The following is a 19720-nucleotide window of genomic DNA, read 5'->3' as shown; positions in this document are numbered from 1 at the left end:
AGGACAGGCCCCTGCACGGTATGTACCACCGGCAGATAGAGGAGGTGGCTGATATCCAGAAATCCTACCAGTGGCTGGACAAAGCTGGACTGAAAGACAGCACAGAGGCACTAATCATGGCAGCACAAGAACAAGCTCTGAGCACAAGATCCATAGAGGCTGGGGTCTATCACACCAGGCAAGACCCCAGGTGCAGGCTGTGTAAAGATGCCCCAGAGACAATCCAGCACATAACAGCAGGGTGCAAGATGCTAGCAGGCAAGGCATACATGGAACGCCATAACCAAGTGGCCGGCATAGTGTACAGGAACATCTGTGCCGAGTATAACCTGGAAGTCCCGAGGTCAAAATGGGAGATGCCCCCAAGGGTGGTGGAGAATGACCGAGCTAAGATCCTGTGGGACTTCCAGATACAGACGGACAAAATGGTGGTGGCTAACCAACCGGACATAGTGGTGGTAGACAAACAGAAGAAGATGGCCGTAGTGATCGATGTAGCGGTTCCGAATGACAGCAATATCAGGAAGAAGGAACACGAGAAGCTGGAGAAATACCAAGGGCTCAGAGAAGAGCTCGAGAGGATGTGGAGGGTGAAGGTAACGGTGGTCCCCGTGGTAATCGGAGCACTAGGTGCGGTGACTCCCAAGCTAGGCGAGTGGCTCCAGCAGATCCCAGGAACAACATCGGAGATCTCTGTCCAGAAGAGCGCAGTCCTGGGAACAGCTAAGATACTGCGCAGGACCCTCAAGCTCCCAGGCCTCTGGTAGAGGACCCGAGCTTGAAGGATAAACCGCCCGCAGGGGCGTGCTGGGTGTTTTTTTTTTTATTAGGGGTGCAACGATACACAAAATTCACAGTTCGGTTCAATACTTTGGTGTCACGGTTCGATATTTTTTCGATACAAAAAAAAATGTTCATGCCTTTTTAATTTGTCATTTCTTAAAATTATTAATATATATTTTAACTCAAAAATACAGTTTTTTTTTTTTGTTTTTTTTTTTTGGCCTGTCCCGTTTGGCTCTTTTGCCATCAGAATTGTTGTCTAAAGGCAAAGAAAGATGCCCAACGGATTTACTTTACCAAACTGACCATCCCAGCCTTGCCGTAATGGTCCATTTGATTCACCTTTTATTGTTTATTTTATTTTCACTTACTGAATACGGGACAGACTTGACTGGGGGAAAGAAGGGGAGAAAGAAAGAGGGAAAGAGAAACAGCTGAGAAGAGGGACGGGGGAGAAGGGCAAAAAACAAAAACCAACAGAACGGGCAGAGAAAAAAAAATGCATATATCAATCACCTGGATCACCTGCTGAGAAAGAAAAAAGAAAGCAAGCAGAAGAGAACAAGAGTAATAGAATAAACAACATCACAATGATATATGGGAATATGACAGTAAATACTAAATGTTAAACATTATTGTGCAGCACATAAGATCAACAGAACACAGTGTGCTTTGAGGTAGGAGCCAAAAAGGGTGTAGTTTGTGGGTGTGATCACCCGTGTGTACACCTGTGAGCATGGACGCGCTTGTTTTTTGTTTTTTAAAAGGTTCCTTCATGTAATAATCTGCTAGAGGGTGTGGGGGGGCCACAGCCCCGTCCTCCAGGGCATGAAGCAGGTGTGGATGAGATCAAAACTCCAGACATCCAGAGGCCCCCAGAACACAAGAGACCAAGGAAGACCAACAGAGGGGCAGCTGCGCCACTGTCCCGGAAAGAGCTGAGGAGAGTCCCAGATGAGGGCTCACTCAGCAGCCGCGGAGCAGAAGCCAGGGGGAGTTGCAGTGACGCGCCCGTGAGCTCCGCCGGCAGCCAGCTGCGCCTGAGTGACCGAGCCCCAGGCCGAGAGGCCGGGGGCACCCCACCTCCGAAGTGGCCCGAGCGAGCCCCAGGCTCCAGGCCCCGATAAACGGCCGCCAAGGAGTGAGCCGGTGTGTACCTGGACGCCCACCCCCGGACACAAAGAACCACCAACGCACCGATGTCTGAGGGGGTCCGCCACTGGCAGGGGAAGTGGTGGTAGGGGGAGATAGGCCTCCAAACCTTGGAGGGCCTGAGATGTCCCCAGAGAGGTGGCGCCTGACACCCAACCTGACATATAGACACAGACATACAGGCACACACAGATACAAACATCCATTCCCACCCTCATGCTCTCATATGCACTTACTCCACACTCAACCAACGTGGAGACAGACATAAAGAGACGTTGTACACACGATCACACTCCCCAAGCGTACTCTACAAACCGGGTCTAGGTGCCCCCGCCCCTGGAGGGGGGAACTGCACCCAGACCCAGGTGGTGTTTCCCTTTTCCCTGCGGTGGGGGGAGGCAGACCGCCCCGACTCCGCAGCAGCAGGAAGGCTCCACACTCCAGACCGCAGTCGGACGGCCAACTCCTCCTCCTAGCCCCCCTGCTCCAGCAGGTCGCAGAGAATGGGGGTGAGAGAAGACTCCAAACCTCCCTCCACCCGCTCATTGTAATGTTGATGCATGTGTGTTTTAAGGTGCATTTAAAACCCAGGAGGGCTTGGAGCTACCTGCCAGAGAGCAGCAGGTAAGCGCATGGTCCCTCCTGCTAGCCCTCAATGTCTACGTGTATTTAAAATTGAGAGGTGGGCAACGATGCCAGGGGTGGGGTGTACACCCTGATGGTACTTTGGACTCCGTGTATCGTGCCCACCCCCAAGATCCTATATGTATGTGTAATGAGAGTGTGAGTAATGTGAATGTCTAAGTTGTGGGATAAAATTGAGGCAGAGGCAGCCAGAAGGGGACAGAGGGGGGGGTAGCCTCCTCTGCACCCTGGTGACATACCCCTACTCCAAGGCCCTGCATGTGTGGGTGGTTGTGGTGGAGCGGGAAGAGGGAGGCAGCTGGAGATGGGGAGGGAAGGAAGGGAGGGGCAAGTGACCCCTCCCTGGGGCCAGCTCCCCCGCTGACCCCAGTAGGCACCCCCATACTCCGCGACCCGCCAGGGAAAGGGGGCCCAGGCCCATCCAGACCGGGCCCAGTGCAGCAGCGCCGCCCGGCCCCACAGAGCCCGGGACAGTCCACCCAACCCCACCACAGAGAAAACTGCACCCACCCCACCATCCACTCATCTTCCAGACTACATAAGACAATAAACACCCAGGCTGAGATCTTCCTCCACCTCTCCTGTATCTCCCCCTCCTGCAGAGGGAGCTCCTGAGGAGAGGAAAGCTCCTGCAAGATGTGACAATCTCCCCCACCAGTTGAAGAGCCCCCCAGGTGGCTCGACGCACCGGCAGCACCCTGCTCCAGGGCTGGGCCCCCATGCACCCACCCGCCCACAACCCCGGCAACACACCAACCAGGACCCAAGCACCCGAGGCCCGGTCCGGGTCTCAGCCCAGAGACGGAGCGCCCCCAGAACCTCACGCCCATCCCGGACCCACCCAGGGGCAGCCAGGCTACCAGGTCAGTAACCCACGTCCGTCAGCACAGACCCTCCCCTAGCCCCGCTGCACGCAGCCGCGAGGAAACAGTCACCTGAGAGCCAACAGAGCCCCTAACCGGACATGACCGCTACCCCGGGTTGAGCCCCCCAAGGAAGATGCCTCCGGGGAACCCCCCGACGCCCTAAGCCTGTCCCTACCCCCACACCAATCACAACAGTGAAGGCGGGACCAAACTATGACCCCCCACCCCCACTAGGTGATGGAGCTGATCAAAGGAGCCCAGAGCAATTGATCTGATGTGGTGGCAGAGGCTGTATCTAGACTAATGTAATCTAATAGATAATTTCTATATTGGTTAGAATTAAGATTATTTTTATTTTTCCAGTTCATGAGGACTGTTTTCTTGGCTATGCATAGGGCAGTGAAAACCATATGGGCGATATTCTTTTCTGAAGTGACATTATCTAAGCTGCCCAACAAACACACTAAGGGGGAAGTTGGAATGTTACATTTCAGACACTTCGATAAGTCTTCACATATCTCGCGCCAAAACTTCTGAACTGGTGGACAGAACCAAAGAGCGTGGATATAATTGTCCGGTGAATTGGTTTGGCAGTGTGAGCAGTTGTTGGTAGACGAAAAGCCCATCTTGAACATCCGATGACCTGTATAGTGCACTCTATGTAATATTTTGTATTGAATTAATTGAAGACTGGGATTTCTAATTAGATGAAAGGTTTTTAAGCAAATCTGAGACCAGAAGTTTAGGTCTAAGTTAACTGATAAATCCGCTTCCCATTTTGCAATAGGAAGTGATATTGATTCATCTGTTTTAGAAAGCATTCTGTATATTTTGGATAGTAATTTGGGGGGTTTAAGAGTAAGAAATTGAACCACACTTGGTGGTGTTTGTAGTTCAACTTGACCCGGTTTAAATTTCTTTTTTACTATGGATTTAATTTGTTGATATTCTAAAAATCTTTTCTTGTTGATCCCATATTGTGTAACTAGTCCGTCAAATGAAATAAATTCTGTTCCTTCTAGTATATGTTCTAAATATTTGATTCCTTTATCACTCCAATCTGAAAAGTTTATCATATTATTGTTTTGTAATATGTCAGGGTTGTTCCAGATAGGTGTACGTTTGCATGGGATTAATGAAGACGCCGTCAATTTTAGAAACTCCCACCATGCTGTCAGAGAAGAGCTGATGTTGATGCTTTTAAAGCATTCATGTCGTTGGATGTTTGAGCTGATAAATGGTAGGTCTGAGATCTCTAGATTATTGCAGAGTGCTTGTTCTACATCTAGCCAAGGTTCATCTAAGAGGGTGTGTTTTAGCCATCCTGAGATAAACTGAAGCCTGTTGGCTAAGAAGTAGTGCTGAAAGTTAGGCAGTTCTAGTCCTCCTTTATCCTTGGTCTTTTGTAGTGTTTTTAAGCTTATACGTGGGGGTTTATTTTTCCAAAGGAATTTGGACATACATGAATCTAGAGATCTGAACCAATCTTGTGGCGGTTTAGTTGGGATCATTGAGAATAAATAATTTATTTTTGGTAAGACCATCATTTTTATAGCGGCAACCCTTCCCATGAGTGATATGGGTAGACATTTCCATCTAGCCAGATCATCTTCTACCTTCTTTAAAAGTGGGATATGGTTTAATTTAGTTAGATCTGCAAGCTTGGGAGAAACATTAATACCTAAATATTTTATATTTCCCGATTGCAGTGGTGTAGAAGAGGAATTATGGAAGGAGCAATTAATCGGTAGGACTGTAGATTTTGACCAGTTAATTGAGTAATCTGATATTCTTGCAAAAGAGTTTATCAATTCAATCACCCCAGAGATATTGGTTTGTGAATTTTGGAGAAAGAGTAACACATCATCCGCATAAAGGCTGATTTTATGTTCCACGTTCTTGCATTTTATGCCCTTAATTACTGAATTCTGTCTAATTGCTGCTGCTAGTGGTTCAATAAAAATTGCAAATAGTGAAGGGGAGAGTGGGCATCCCTGCCTGGTGCCCCTCAAGAGACAGAAGCTGGAGGATGTCTGGTCATTTGTTCTAACACAAGCTGTTGGGGAATTATATAATATTTTTAACCAGTTTATGAAAGAGGATCCAAAACCAAATTTGTGTAAAGTTGCAAATAGAAATTTCCAGTTAACTCTGTCAAATGCTTTTTCTGCGTCTAAAGAGAATATTGTAGTTTCTAGGTTTTTACTGTATGAGTAGTCTATCAAATTAAGTAATCTACGTGTATTTGTTGATGAGTGCCTACCTTTTATGAAACCAGTTTGGTCAGGATGAATTAAGAGGGGGGTTATTTTCTCCAGTCTCTTTGAGAGAGCTTTGCAGATTATTTTAAGGTCTACATTTATAAGGGATATTGGACGATAGCTTGAGGGATATACAGGGTCTTTGCCTGGTTTTAGCAGGAGATTAATGTTTGCAGAATTCATATTTGATGGAAGTCTGCCCTTTTCTTTAATTTCCAACAACGTTCTGTAGAAAACTGGTGCTAGAATCGACCAGAATTCTTTGTAGAATTCTGCAGGAAAGCCATCTGGACCTGGAGCCTTATTATTGTGCATACTTATCAGGGCTTCCTGGAGTTCACCTGGTGTCAGTGGTGAATCCAGTGCCATTGCTTGAGTGTCCAATAATTTTGGAAGAGTTATGTTGTCCAAAAACTGATCAATTTCTTTTTTAGATGGGTTTATTTGTGGTGAATACAACGTTTTATAGAAATCCCTGAAAATGTTGTTTATTTGTATCGGTTCATATAATGTGTTCCCAGATGAATCTTGAACAGCACATATAGTTGTTTTTTCTTTATTTATTTTTAGCTGGTTTGCTAGAAATTGACCGGATTTATTACCATGTTCATAATTTTGTAGGCGTAGTCTTTGTACTAAGAATTTTGTTTTTTTATCAATTTTCTCATTTAATTCTAGTTTTGTTTTGCGTATTTTGTTCAATGTTTCCTGATCTTGGTGGGACGCGTAGGCTTCTTCTAGTGATTTGATGTTTTTTTCTAATTCCTGAATATTTTTGTTTTCTTTTTTCTTTTTATGTGATGAGAAAGAAATTATTTTACCTCTCATCACAGCTTTCCCTGCTTCCCATAGAACAGAAGCTGATGTTTCGGGAGTGTCATTATAGTCCAAATATGAAGTCCACTCTTTTTTAAAATATTTAATAAAGTCTTCATCTTTAAGTAGTGATATATTAAATCTCCAGTTTTTTCTTGGCGTAGTATTATTCTTGTGCATTAGTGTTAAAGATACAGGACCATGATCGCTGACAGCTATAGGGTGAATCTCAGTGTCTGAAATGTCGTTCAGCAGTGAGCTGCTGACCAAAAAATAATCCAGACGAGAGTAAGAGTGATGGACATGTGAGAAAAAAGTATATTCCTTACTGGTGGGGTGAAGGGAGCGCCATGCATCGCAAAGACCAAAGTCACTCATATACTGTTTGATTATATTTGTGGACTGCCAATTACGCTGAGTTCCCGCTGTATTGAGCCTATCCATGTCTTCATTTAGTCCAAGGTTGAGGTCACCTCCAAGAACAAGTGTGCCATCTAAGTGTTCAGAGAGTGCACTGAAAAAACCGTGAAAGAATGAGGGATCATCAACATTTGGACCATATACACTTGCAATACATAGCTTTTTATCACGTATAGATAGTATATATATATGTGTGTGTATGTATGTATATACATATATATGTGTGTGTGTATGTATGTATATATATATATATATATATGTGTGTGTGTATGTATGTATATATATATATATTAGGGGTGCAACGATATTCGTATCGCTATTGAACCGTTCGATACAGTGCTTTCGGTTCGGTACGTATATGTATCGAACAATACAACATTTGTAATTTATTTTATCAACTTTCCTTCTGACGATGCTGTCTGTGTTGAGCGCTCAGTGAATCTGCGTTCGACTACTCCGCCTAGGCTGCACTGTCGAGCGCAGATCCACTGAGCGCTCAACACACACAGACAGCATAGTCAGGAGGAAGAGCGCAGGGCAAGCTAGCGAGAGGCATGAACATTTTTTTGTATCGAAAAAATATCGAACCGTGACACCAAAGTATCGAACCGAACCGAACCGTGAATTTTGTGTATCGTTGCACCCCTAATATATATATATATATAAAAATGTTCATGCATTTTTAATTTGTCATTTATTAAAATTATAAATATATATTTTAACTCAAAAGTACAGTTTTTAAATTTAACCCTAACCCTTGTGCGTGTTTTTTATTTTGACAGCGAATGCACACCTGCGGACCACTTATGTGCACCCCTGGTTATATAGCTCATCATATCGCAGCCACAGAAATTATTTTGTCCATGAAACCATAAAGCTGCACTTTCTTTTTGCCTTATAGTCTGATTTGTCATAACTTCTCTGTTTTGTGGTAAGCTTTTCTTTGGCTGTCACTTCTTCACCCTGACCTGTCTTATTTGGCTCAGCAGAACTAAAATATATATCCTGCTGCTTTTACACACACACTCACATAAGCTCAGCGATTCTCTGCGCGATCAACCTCTCACATGTTTAACCCTTTACAGCCGATCGGAGCGGGCACGCTCTGTTTTGCGTAACTATTTTTAAATCCCGGTAGCTCTGCAACCACTTAAGCTAGCACAATAATTTTTTTTGCATATGAAACTGGAGGAGTTGTACTTACATCTTATGCCATCAGCTTGTCCTAGGTCACAGTTTCCTTCCACATATAGCTTTGCAAAAACTGCATAAAAATCACTTGCAGCAACAAAAACATGATATTCCAGAAACACGCTTCGCTGATCCATCAGCTGTTTGTAACACTTCCTACGTCCATCAGCGCGAACTATCACATGACCGCATGACCTGCCCGAAACCGGAAGTGACGTCATTTTGCGGAAATGTAGTTTTTTACGATCGGGCCCTTATGAGCTTGTGTTTTACTTGTTATGTGTTTTAAAAAGTTATGTTTGAGTTTATGACTTTCTGTGTCGTTTCTGGGATGCTTAGGACTCATATTGCACTGCTGGAAATAGTTTATTTTGATGCATATGCTGTTATTTTGCAAATTTGCACTATAATATTTATTTTCGTTTTTCCTGCAGTATATAAAAATTGGTGTATTTCAAAAATAAAACTATGAAGACACTCAAAATAAATTTCCTGTGGTGGGAAACTAGTTTGTGTAACTTTTTTGTATTTACAGTTTTGAGGGATAAGCCTCTTAAATTTCTCTAACTAGAAATATATGTTAAAAAAACAAAAACGATTTTCAATTTTTTTGTAGTTTATTGCACTTTTTTGCAATTTATGTAATTACTATGCACCTAATGCAGACATATTATTAAAGTTTGGGCTATAATGGTTGTATTGATGTATAGCAACTTGAAATGCTCCCAAAAATGGCTCCACAGCATGTAAAAATATAATATAAGCTCTGGCGAACTTGGTTCTATGGTAGGTCTTAAAGGGTTAAGCTTGCTGCGGGAGATTTCACTTGTCATGTTTGCGTAGTAAGCTAACGATCAATAAGACGATGTCAGAGGAATTGGTGCACAAATTATCATCACTCACAGATCAGTACTGTCGCTCTCTATACACAGTTCGCGCGATTGCAAAGTGAAAGCAAAAAAACAAGCGCAAATTCAAACGCGATTTCAATATGTCACATGTCACATATTGACAGTGGCTCACCGATGCCAATGGCATAATTACCCAGCTACATTTCCGAAAGAATGCAAAAGCATTGACATATATTTTTCCTTCCTACAATAGCCCGACGGGCAGGGCAGAGATAGATTTTGGTAGCCCAACTGGAAAAATCGCTAGCCCCAGGACGTCGGGCTAGCGATATTGCGAGCCCTGTATCTGATTGAAGAATCCCTCATCTTTGGACAAGAGAGTTTATTACAGAGAAATGGCTCTTTCCAAACTAAAAGCTATACTATACGCTTCTTCTGGGCTATATTCTCAGCAGGATATTAAACATATCAGGTCCCCATAAGGAGAATCATGTGCTAACGGCTGTCTAAATGACTCGGGTAAAGTTTGTAGCATGCATGCTTGTTGTTTTTGTCTGCTTCCACTTGTCTTTGCACTAGGATGATGTCGGCGTAAATGTGCAGTCATATTTGTTGTGTTCCCACTAGTGATGTCAGCGTTAATCTCGTTGAAATGACCTTAACGCCACAACACGGCAAATCTCCGTTAATGAGCTACCCCTGATCGCCTCGTGCATGGGGCTAGACGGCCAACACATTAACGAGCTAACTGCGCTAACACACTAGTTCCCACCCATGTAATTGAGCATTGCGTGGCACATCCAACATACTGTTTTACTTTAGTCCATGACGCGCTTACCTTCAGGGTCATACGTCACTTGAAAACCAAAATAATTCTAAATGCCAGATCTGAATGAGGGTGGGGGAGGTTAAATTTGCCATGTTGCAAGGAGAGCTTCACTTCTGTCTCGCTAGCTTGCCCTGCGCTCTTCCTTATGACGATGCTGTCTGTGTTGAGCGCTCATTGGATCTGCGCTCGACAGTGCAGCCTAGGCGGAGTAGTCGAATGCAGATTCACTGAGCGCTCAACACAGACAGCATCGTCAGAAGGAAAGTTGATAAAATAAATGACAAATTTTGTATTGTTTGATACATATGCGTACCGAACCAAAAGCACTGTATCGATCGGTTCAATATCTCAAGCTCCCAGGCCTCTGGTAGAGGACCCAAGCTTGAAGGATAAACCGCCCGCAGGGGCGTGCTGGGTGTTAAGTATATATATATATATATATATATATATATATATATATATACATACATTAGGGGTGCAACGATACTCGTATCGATATTGAACCGTTCGATACAGTGCTTTCGGTTCGGTATGAATATGTATCGAACAATACAACATTTTAAATTTTTTTATCAACTTTTCTTCTGACGATGCTGTCTGTGTTGAGATCTCAGTGGATCTGCGTTCGACTACTCCGCCTAGGCTGCACTGTCGAGCGCAGATCCACTGAGCGCAGCACAAGCTAGCAAGACAGAAGCTAAGCTCGTTGCAACATGACAAATTGAACCTCCCCCACCCTCATTCAGATCTGGCCAGAACTATTTTGGTCTTCAGGTCTTTGTCTAAAGAAAGCTTTTTAAATAGAATATATTTTTTAACTATGTCTACCTGGACAAGAAAAGTGTGTGGGGAGGACATGGGATAGATCTGATGTCAACACAAACATACCTTTAATATTTGGTGACTTGTACCAGAGGATTTGCTCTGGAGCTTGATTTTGTTGCTCTTGAACTTTATAAACATTGTGTTCTCATACTCAGTCACCAATGACAGAGTATTTAAAGCCCATTATTATGCAACACGACCAAAGCCTCAAAGAACTCTACCCATCAAAAAACTTTATCTGAAACATCATTTCATCGTCCACTAATCTAGGTGAATTCTAAAAATTGGACCACTCATTCATATTTGGATAATGAGATTTATAGCAAAACATCAATTTTTCAGAGACTGTGTGAAGAATTTTAAGAGCTTGACAGTAACAGAAACAGTTTGCAGTTGCGTATCACTGGGAAAGCTCGTCTTCAAAAGCTAGTGAATCTACTGTCAAAATGTGTTTACTTGAAATACTAGAATATACAGAAGACACAGCTGGATGTCAGCCTTACACGCTGGGTAACGAGCTTTGAATGTCATCTTGGCCTCTTTGAACAGGCAATCATAAAAGCATACAGCTTTTTAGCAAAATAACCTTTTGCACAATGATAATGAAAAAAAATTTATGTATTGGTTGAGCATCATATTTGTTTCCATAATGTTTTCTATGCTTTTTCAAAATTAGTGAAAACATCACCATAAGGATACTAGTCATAGAAGGGGAGAAATTAAGACTTTTCCATTTCTTTTGCCCTATGGTTGCAACTTGTCTGTCATTGCTAATGGAATCTGATACAATTTGCTTTCATACACAATTTTATGGACTTAAAGTGCAGGTCAACATTCTGCCTTATATTAACAAAGTCCTTCACCGCAGGGTTCTTTTGTATATAATGATGTTAAACTCCTCTGGAATGAGCAAAGTTGTTATAATGTTTGCATTTAAAGTGTATGCTATATACAATATATGTATACGTCATTAAAAGTTAAGACACTTGAAATGATAAACAGGGATGGTTTTTGTAGAAACGTAAACCTAAAATATTTTTGGTATTTGAAATATAAACTTTAAGTTAAACATTTTTTCAAACACTTAAAGGCTACACTATTAAAGAGCATGCATCAAAGCCATTCAATGTAAGAGAGCCAACATCAGATTGTCTGTAAATGACTGTAAATCAACAAGAAGAAGTGAGTGAAGGCAGAGGGAAGTATTTCTTGAGTAAGCTGGTAAATATGTTTGGTTTTGTACAAAAACTCAGGAAACTAGTGTAAAATAAACCTGAGAGATTCAAAATTCTGTCAGAGACTCACTTATAGTCCATGTCAACCTTCCTTAAATAAACGTTGTATACAGAATTACCTGAGTGCATATTTAACAAAAAGGTCGTGTTCAATGGTGTCCCTGTTGTCCCTCGCAAAAAAAAATGTTCTTGTAAATTAAAAACTTTTTTTCTGAATTGATTTTTTTTTCTGAAATATGTAATTATGTCTGAATTTATGCATTTTTTGTTGCACCACAGTAGTGCAATATTTGTGAAAGGAGTGTGATATTCAGCTTTTCATATGAAATATAAATGCTCCTTTTATTTAGGATTAATTTCCACTTGCAGTAGCACTCTCTCTGTGGCTATCCATCCAGACAGGAATCAGAAATACTGTGTTTTTTCCAGCCAACTGAAGATTAAGTTTGTACCACTTGGACATTCTAGCGTTTGTAGGAAATTGTTTTTCTTCCCTTTTTCGTGCAGGGGCTTTGACATCATTAATAAATCTGTAGACTGGCGGGCAGCCTAGATTACAAATTTCCTCAAAAGTTGATCTGATAATGATGTTGGAAGGGTTTCTGGTAGTGGACCAACAAGGATTAAAATCAGCATTATAGGTTCAGTGCAACACAGTGCTGTGAAAAGTATTTGACCCCTTACTACTTTTTTATGTTACACAGAGAAAAATACAAAATGTAGCTTTTATATTATTATTTATTAAGAGGAAAAAGTGTCTATACACACACATACACACACAACACACACACACACACACACACACACACACACACACTAATTGCTGCCATGGGTATGTACAAGTGTGTAACCTCTTCTATTCCTTCAGTTGTTGTTTTGGAGTTAAGTGTAGTGAATGTAGCCTGTGTGCGACTCTCAAACTATAAATACCTATAAATTCTTTGGAGTATACTGGACTGGGTTAAAAACATCACTGCACTTTACAGGAAAGGCAAGAGTCCTCTCCATTTTCTGAGGCGGCTGAGGTCCTTCAACATCTGGACAATGCTCTGGATTTTATATTATTCTGTTGTGGCCAGTGCTATCCTGTATGCTGTTGCATGTTGGAGCAGCAGATTGAGGGTCACAGATGCCAACAGAGGCCAGTAATATTGTGGGGATCGTGGTGGACTCCTTCCCGGAGAGGTGGATGTTGTCCAAGATAAAGACAATGTAGGATAGTACCTCCCGCCCACTCCATGACGTGCTGGCTAGCCACAGGATAGCACATTCAGTGAGAGACTGTGATTACCAAAAAGCACCACTGAACGGCACAGGAAATCATTCCTGCCTGTGGCCATCTCCCTGTATAACTCCTCCATACACTGTAAACACTGCAATAGTTACATCCTTTTTGCATACACTCTTTTCTTACTCGGTAATGTTGCTGTCAGTTTTCTTGATATTTATTTCTACTCACCTCTTTCAATCCTTGATATTTATTGTTGAGTGATTTGCATATATTGTGTTATTTCTTTAATCTGTAAATCTGTAACATGAGCTGAATCTCGTAAATCTCGTTTTCAAGTCCCCTTATATATGAAATATGTAGTCTAGCTACAAGTCGCTTAGAAAGACATTCCTATTAAGGTCTGGTCTACCAAAGAAGTGTCTATTACTGCACTGCCACCACAGGTGGTGTGTCTTAAACACAATCCATGTGAGTTATACTGTTCGAGATCAGTCCACACATACATATGAAATATGTAGTACGGTGATATAGTCCCGCCACTCAGAGAACCTGCGTTACTATGTCACCATTTTTTGTAATTTTTGTATTTAAAGAAGCTTAGTTAACTTTAAAATACACCATTTCATTACAAAATATTAATGGTCATGATTATCTTTGTAATTTTGTAATATAACGTTTAAAATAAATGTTCATCACCTTGCAGCTGTTTTTATTTAATCAGAATCAGAATACTTTATTGATCCCTGGGGGAAATAATTTTTTGTTACAGTGCTCCATTATAAACCAACATTAAAACAAGACAGACAATACACTAACTAAGAATAGTACAATATATACATATATATACATACATACATACATAAGTCACTCATAAATAAATAGCTGAAAAAGAAACGTGTAGTTATAGCAGCAAACAGTGTGTTAAGTGGATGCGTTGTACAGGGAGATGGCCACAGGCAGGAATGATTTCCTGTGTCGTTCAGTGGTGCTTTTCAGTAATCTCAGTCTCTCACTGAACGTGCTCCTGTGACTGACCAGCATGTCATGGAGTGGGTGGGAGGTGTTATCCAACAATGTCTTTATCTTGGACAGCATCCGCCTCTCCGACACCACCTTGAGGGAGTCCAGCTCCATCCCCACAACATTGCTGGCCTTACGGATTAGTTTATTGAGTCTGTTGGCATCTGCGACCCTCAGCCTGCTCCCCCAGCATGCAACAGCATAGAGGATCGCACTGGCCACAACAGACTCATAGAAAATCTTCAGCATTTTCCGGCATATGTTGAAGGACCTCAGTCGCCTCAAAAAATAGAGACGACTCTGGCCCTTCCTGTAAAGTGCTGTGGTGTTTTTAGCCCAGTCCAGTTTATTGTCAATGTGTACTCCAAGGTATTTATAGTCCTCCACAATGTCAACACTGACCCCCTGGATTGAAACAGGGGTCAAGTGTTTCCTGGTCTTCCTGAAGTCCACGATCAGTTCCTTGGTCTTTGCCACGTTGAGCTGCAGATGATTCTGCTCACACCACGTGACAAAGGAGTCGACCACAGCCCGGTACTCTGTCTCATCATCCCTGCTGGTGCATCCAACCACCGCAGAGTCATCAGAAAACTTCTGAAGATGGCAGGTCTCTGTGCAGTGGCTGAAGTCTGTGGTGTAGAGGGTGAAGAGGAAGGGGGAGAGGACAGTCCCCTGTGGTGCCCCTGTGTTGCTGATTACCTTGTCAGACACACACTGTGGGAGACGTACATATTGTGGTCTTCCTGTCAGGTAATCAACAATCCAGGACACCAGAGAAGCATCCACCTGCATCGCTGCTAACTTATCACCCAGGAGGGTCGGCCTGATGGTGTTGAAAGCACTGGAAAAGTCAAAAAACATGACCCTCACAGTGCTCGCCGGCTGGTCCAGATGGGTGTAGACACGATTGAGCAGGTAGATGATGGCATCCTCAGTTCCGAGACAAGGCTGATAAGCGAACTGAAGGGGATCCAGATGTGGTCTTACTATGGGTCGCAGCTGGTCCAGGATGAGCCTTTCCAGGGTCTTCATGATGTGAGAGGTGAGTGCCACGGGCCTGTAATCCTGGGGGCCACTGGGACGTGGCGTCTTTGGTACAGGGACGAGGCATGATGTCTTCCACATCACCGGGACCCTCTGCAGACTCCGACTCAGCATAAACAGTTTATGAAAGACTCCACACAGCTGGGGGGCACAGGTCTTGAGGACAAGGGGACTCACTCCGTCTGGTCCAGCAGACTTGCCTGAGTGAAGTCTCCTCATTTGCATCTCAACCTGGTATTGAGTGAAGGTGATGGGTGGGGGAGGGGTGTCAGGAATCTCACAGGAGGCAACAGCGCCATGTGAAGAGAGAGGCTGGCACAGTGGTGTGGCTCTGGATTCCAGGCTGACTACAGGTGAGGTTGTGGGGGTGGGAGCAGACACTGTGGTGTCGAATCTATTGAAAAACAGATTCAACTCGTTGGCTCTATTCTCACCTCCCTCAGCTCCCCTGCTGTTGGTTGGCCTGAATCCAGTGATGGTCTTCATGCCCCTCCACACCTCTCTCATGCTGTTCTGCTGGAGTTTCCACTCCAGCTTCCTCCTGTAATTGTCCTTAGCCTCTCTGATCTTGTCCTTTAGTAACACCTGGATCTTCCTCACCTCCTCTTTGTTGCCCCCTCTGAAAGCCCTCTTCTTGTTGTTGAGGAGGGCTTTGATGTCCTTAGTCACCCATGGCTTGTTATTTGGGTAACAATGAACAGTCTGAGCTGGAACAATGGAGTCGGTGCAGAAAGTTATGTAGTCTGTGATACACTCAGTAAGCCCATTGATGTCCTCGGCGTGAGGCTCGCAGAGTGTTTCCCAGTCGGTCACCTCGAAACAGCCCTGTAGTTCCGCTATTGCCTCCTCTGACCACCTCCTAACAGTCCTGGTGGTCACAGGTTCCCACCTCACAATTGGCACATAGCGGGGGGTGAGGTGAATTTAAGTCTACTTTCAGGAAAAGTAGTTAGCACTGTTTACTGCAAAACTACTCGTTTTCTGTTATGTCATTTGTTTAAATCACAATTTCACTGTAAGTACAATTAATGAATTGAAGTCTGCAAGTTAAAGATATTAAGAGTAAGAGACCAAAAACTTAAAATTCCCAGTAAATCAGCGGGTAATCAGGTTCTAAAGATTGTATTTAAGACTGCAACATTGTCAAGGCAATACACATCCACGGACAATTACATCCACGCTCTTTGGTTCTGTCCACCAGTTCAGATGTTTTGGCGCAGGATATGTGAAGACTTATCAAAGTGTCTGAAATGTAAAATTCCAACCTCCCCTTTAGTGTGCTTGTTGGGCAAATTGGATGATGTCACTAAAGAAATGAATACAGTCCACATGGTAAGGTAAGGTAAGGTGAGGTAAGGTAACTTTCTTCATACCTGTAGGTAAGGTAAATTTACTCAACAGAAAAATGATAGCATTTGGCATTCATTCAACAACACACATACCTAATAAATATAAACCTCATGGTTTTTACTTTACTAGCGCCAAACAGTCACCTCAAGGCGCTTTATATTGTACAGTAGATTGGACGATAATAGATACAGAGAAAAACCCAACAATCATATGACCCCCTATGAGCAAGCACTTTGGCGACAGTGGGAAGGAAAACCTCCCTTTTAACAGGAAGAAACCTCCGGCAGAACCAGGCTCAGGGAGGGGCGGCCATCTGCTGCAACTGGGCTCTGGAGGCTCTTAGATGGCGTTTTCCTCATGGCTGCATGCAGCAGGGCTGGTGTAAGGTGGGGGCTTGGGGTTCTCAGGGTGCTCCGCCTCCATGCTGGGGCTCTAGCTGGGCCTTGGGTCCTCGTTGGTGTGTCGCTGAGGTTATGTGTACATTGTTACACATTCAGACTCTTGACTTGCAGACTGGAGGAGCCAGTGATCGAACTACTAACCTTCCGATCAGTAGGTGACGTGCTTTAGCTCCTGAGCTACAGCCACCCGCTGGCTGGGCATGAGTGCCAGCTTGATGCCAGATCTGGGCCAGATCTGTTTTCTATGGGCCTGGACCACATAATCCAAACCACAATAGAGCCAGATATGGCATGCCATCACATAGACAGTGCCATCTATGCCAGGCCTGGCCCATATTTGGATGACATACGTCTTATCATGCCAGAAGTCAGCCAGCAGTGCCGGCTTGATACCAGATCTGGGCCAGACTTTCTTGCTATGTGGGATGGGGTGGATACAGTTTCCTCTGCGGTGGGGTCAGGTGGGCTGCTCCGGGTCTGTGGAGCTTGGCGGTGCTGCTGCCGTGGGCCCCGGTCTGGATGGCCTTGGTGGGTTCCAGATGGTGGGGGTGCCTATTGGGGTCAGTGGGGGAGCTGGCCCCAGGGAGGGGCTGCTTTCCCTTCCCTTCCTTTCCTCCCATCCCCGACTGCCATCCCCGACTGCCTTCCTCTTCTCTTCCCACTATACCACACACACCCACACAGGGGAGCCCCCCCCCCCCTCCCCATTGTTTTCCTATCCCCTAGCCATGTCTGTCCCGTCTGTAACAACTGAAAATAAAATAAAATAAAATAAAATGAATAATAACAACAAAGGTCAATCAAGGCAAGGCCCCGGTGGTCCACTTGATAAAGTAAATCCGTTTGGTATCTTTGTTGGCCTTAAGACATCAATTCTGAAGGCTAAAGAACCAAACGGGTCAGGCAAAAAATAAATAATGAAGACTGCAACATTACTAGTCTATCTTTATGTCGATATTGCATTTTGAATGTCAGTTATTAAAGTTAGTATTTTGAAACTGCCATGTTTTTTTTAATTGATTTTATTGTTTTTCGGCAGTACAAGTACCACATGTAGTTGAGATTTTTTTTTTTTTCCAGTTTTGGATGAGTCTCGACACCATGTGGTGCTCCGGAGGCTGTTCAAATGCACTAACTTTGCTGTACAAGTCACACTGCACCTGTGTATCTTTTTTATGCAAAGCATTAAAAGTAATATATTTATGTTTAGACTTAAACATTGGACATATAACTATTTCCTTATACTTCTCCCTTGTGTTTTCTTCCAGTGAGTTATATGACTTCTACCACTATTTCTACATGCTGACCAATGTCCTGTTCTACGTCAGCTCGGCCATAAACCCTGTCTTGTACAACCTGGTATCAGCCACCTACCGTCAGATCTTCTTCTCCACGTTGCGGTACTTCTGCATGCCCTGCCGTCACACAAACAGGAATCAACCATACCCCCTCAACCGCCACTCCATTAGCATCTCCAGTAGCCACACTCTTTCCACTAACATCATTAAAGAGACGGCATACTGATTAAGCTGCAGATAAACACACCTTCTTTCACTTTGTCATAAATTCATACATTGCCACATCTTGATTACATTTTCCCAGAGGAAATTATGGCATTGAGTTGGAGAATGTGGTCACCATCATCGTCATGTGAGGTTAAATTCTCACTCATTAAATGCTCTGATTTAATTTCAGACACATTTTCTCATGGATTATTGTGTTTCATACCTTTAACATGAGATTGTTAAATCAAAAAAGAAAATACGATGGATGGAAGAAGAGGGGGGGAGGCAAGACTTTACAAAAGATACTGATGTAAATTATTTATACTGTATGTTTGTACATATATGTTTTTATTTCACCAATCACTGAAATGAATTTAATGGGTGGTGTACCTCACTGATTCAGTTTTTCTAAACATTTAGCTTATGTAACTCCTAAAAGTATTTTCTCAAAAACAACGCCTTGTAGAAATACTTTGACCACAACAACAGCTATGATGTAACCTTCCTTTCGGATGGATTCATCTGAGGAGAAACCTAGCTTTGATGTTAGAAACAGTGCAAGGATCATGTATTTCTCTAAAATCTAAGTTGTATTGACAGCTGTATAGGAAGAATCTCTTGCATCATTAAAATTTACTTCTCTTGTGTGATTTGGCTTTTGCAGAACAAGCTTTTCAGCTAAATTCTTTTTCATTTCAATTTTCATTCTTTTCCTGGTGATATGCAGACTCATTGCTGATATGGAATAAGTGTTATACTTGCAACCTGCTGAATGAGAATTTTATCTACACAAAAAAGGGACACAAAAAAGGGGGGGGGGGAATCTGTTTATAGGCTACTTATCAGTGAGGAGGTGAACAGTAAAATAAAAACCATAAAAAAAGCCCAGCAACATAAAAAAACCCCAGTAACATTAAAACACTTTGATCCCCCCATAAATAAAACCTAATGTGATTTCCTGATCTTGATATTTCAGGCCATGGGGCAGTACTCAGGTAACACACTAATGTTTGAATACATCAAGGTCAAAGTTTTAGCTCTAATTTGAAGCTGTGATGCTGAAGAAATAAATGGCAGAGAGCACTCTGCATAATACCGTGCACAGATCCCGAAGCACAAAGACTGGTTTAATAAGGAAAGCTGATAACCAGTGTTGTAATAACGCATTATGCATCTCTAACTGGAGTTTTAGGTTTTGTCAAGCCAGCTTATACTGAAAAAGCCCTGCTATGTTAAACTTGTTTGTTGTATGTTGTAAAGTCAGAGAAACACTTTAATCACCCGCTCTTAGTTAA

The 19720-nt window shown here is 43.1% G+C and overlaps 1 protein-coding gene and 1 long non-coding RNA gene across 2 annotated transcripts in view; both read left to right on the top strand.

Moving 5' to 3' along the window:
- The window catches only part of ntsr1 (neurotensin receptor 1 (high affinity)), a 135090-nt gene extending 115872 nt beyond the window's left edge, over positions 1-19218 (top strand). Inside the window, exon 4 of the mRNA XM_082518057.1 lies at positions 18189-19218. Within this exon, the coding sequence (XP_082374183.1) occupies positions 18189-18444 (256 nt within the window). The 3' untranslated portion in view covers positions 18445-19218. The remainder of the gene's footprint in view (positions 1-18188) is intronic.
- LOC309696725 overlaps positions 1-19720 on the top strand; it is a 214877-nt gene that overhangs the window by 125404 nt on the left and 69753 nt on the right. The gene's annotated exons all lie outside the window — the stretch shown is intronic.

This window comes from Aulonocara stuartgranti (genome assembly GCF_965226115.1).
Source record: "Aulonocara stuartgranti genome assembly, chromosome: 20".
Lineage (NCBI taxonomy): Eukaryota > Metazoa > Chordata > Actinopteri > Cichliformes > Cichlidae > Aulonocara > Aulonocara stuartgranti.
This window is presented reverse-complemented; position numbering and strand designations above follow the sequence as displayed.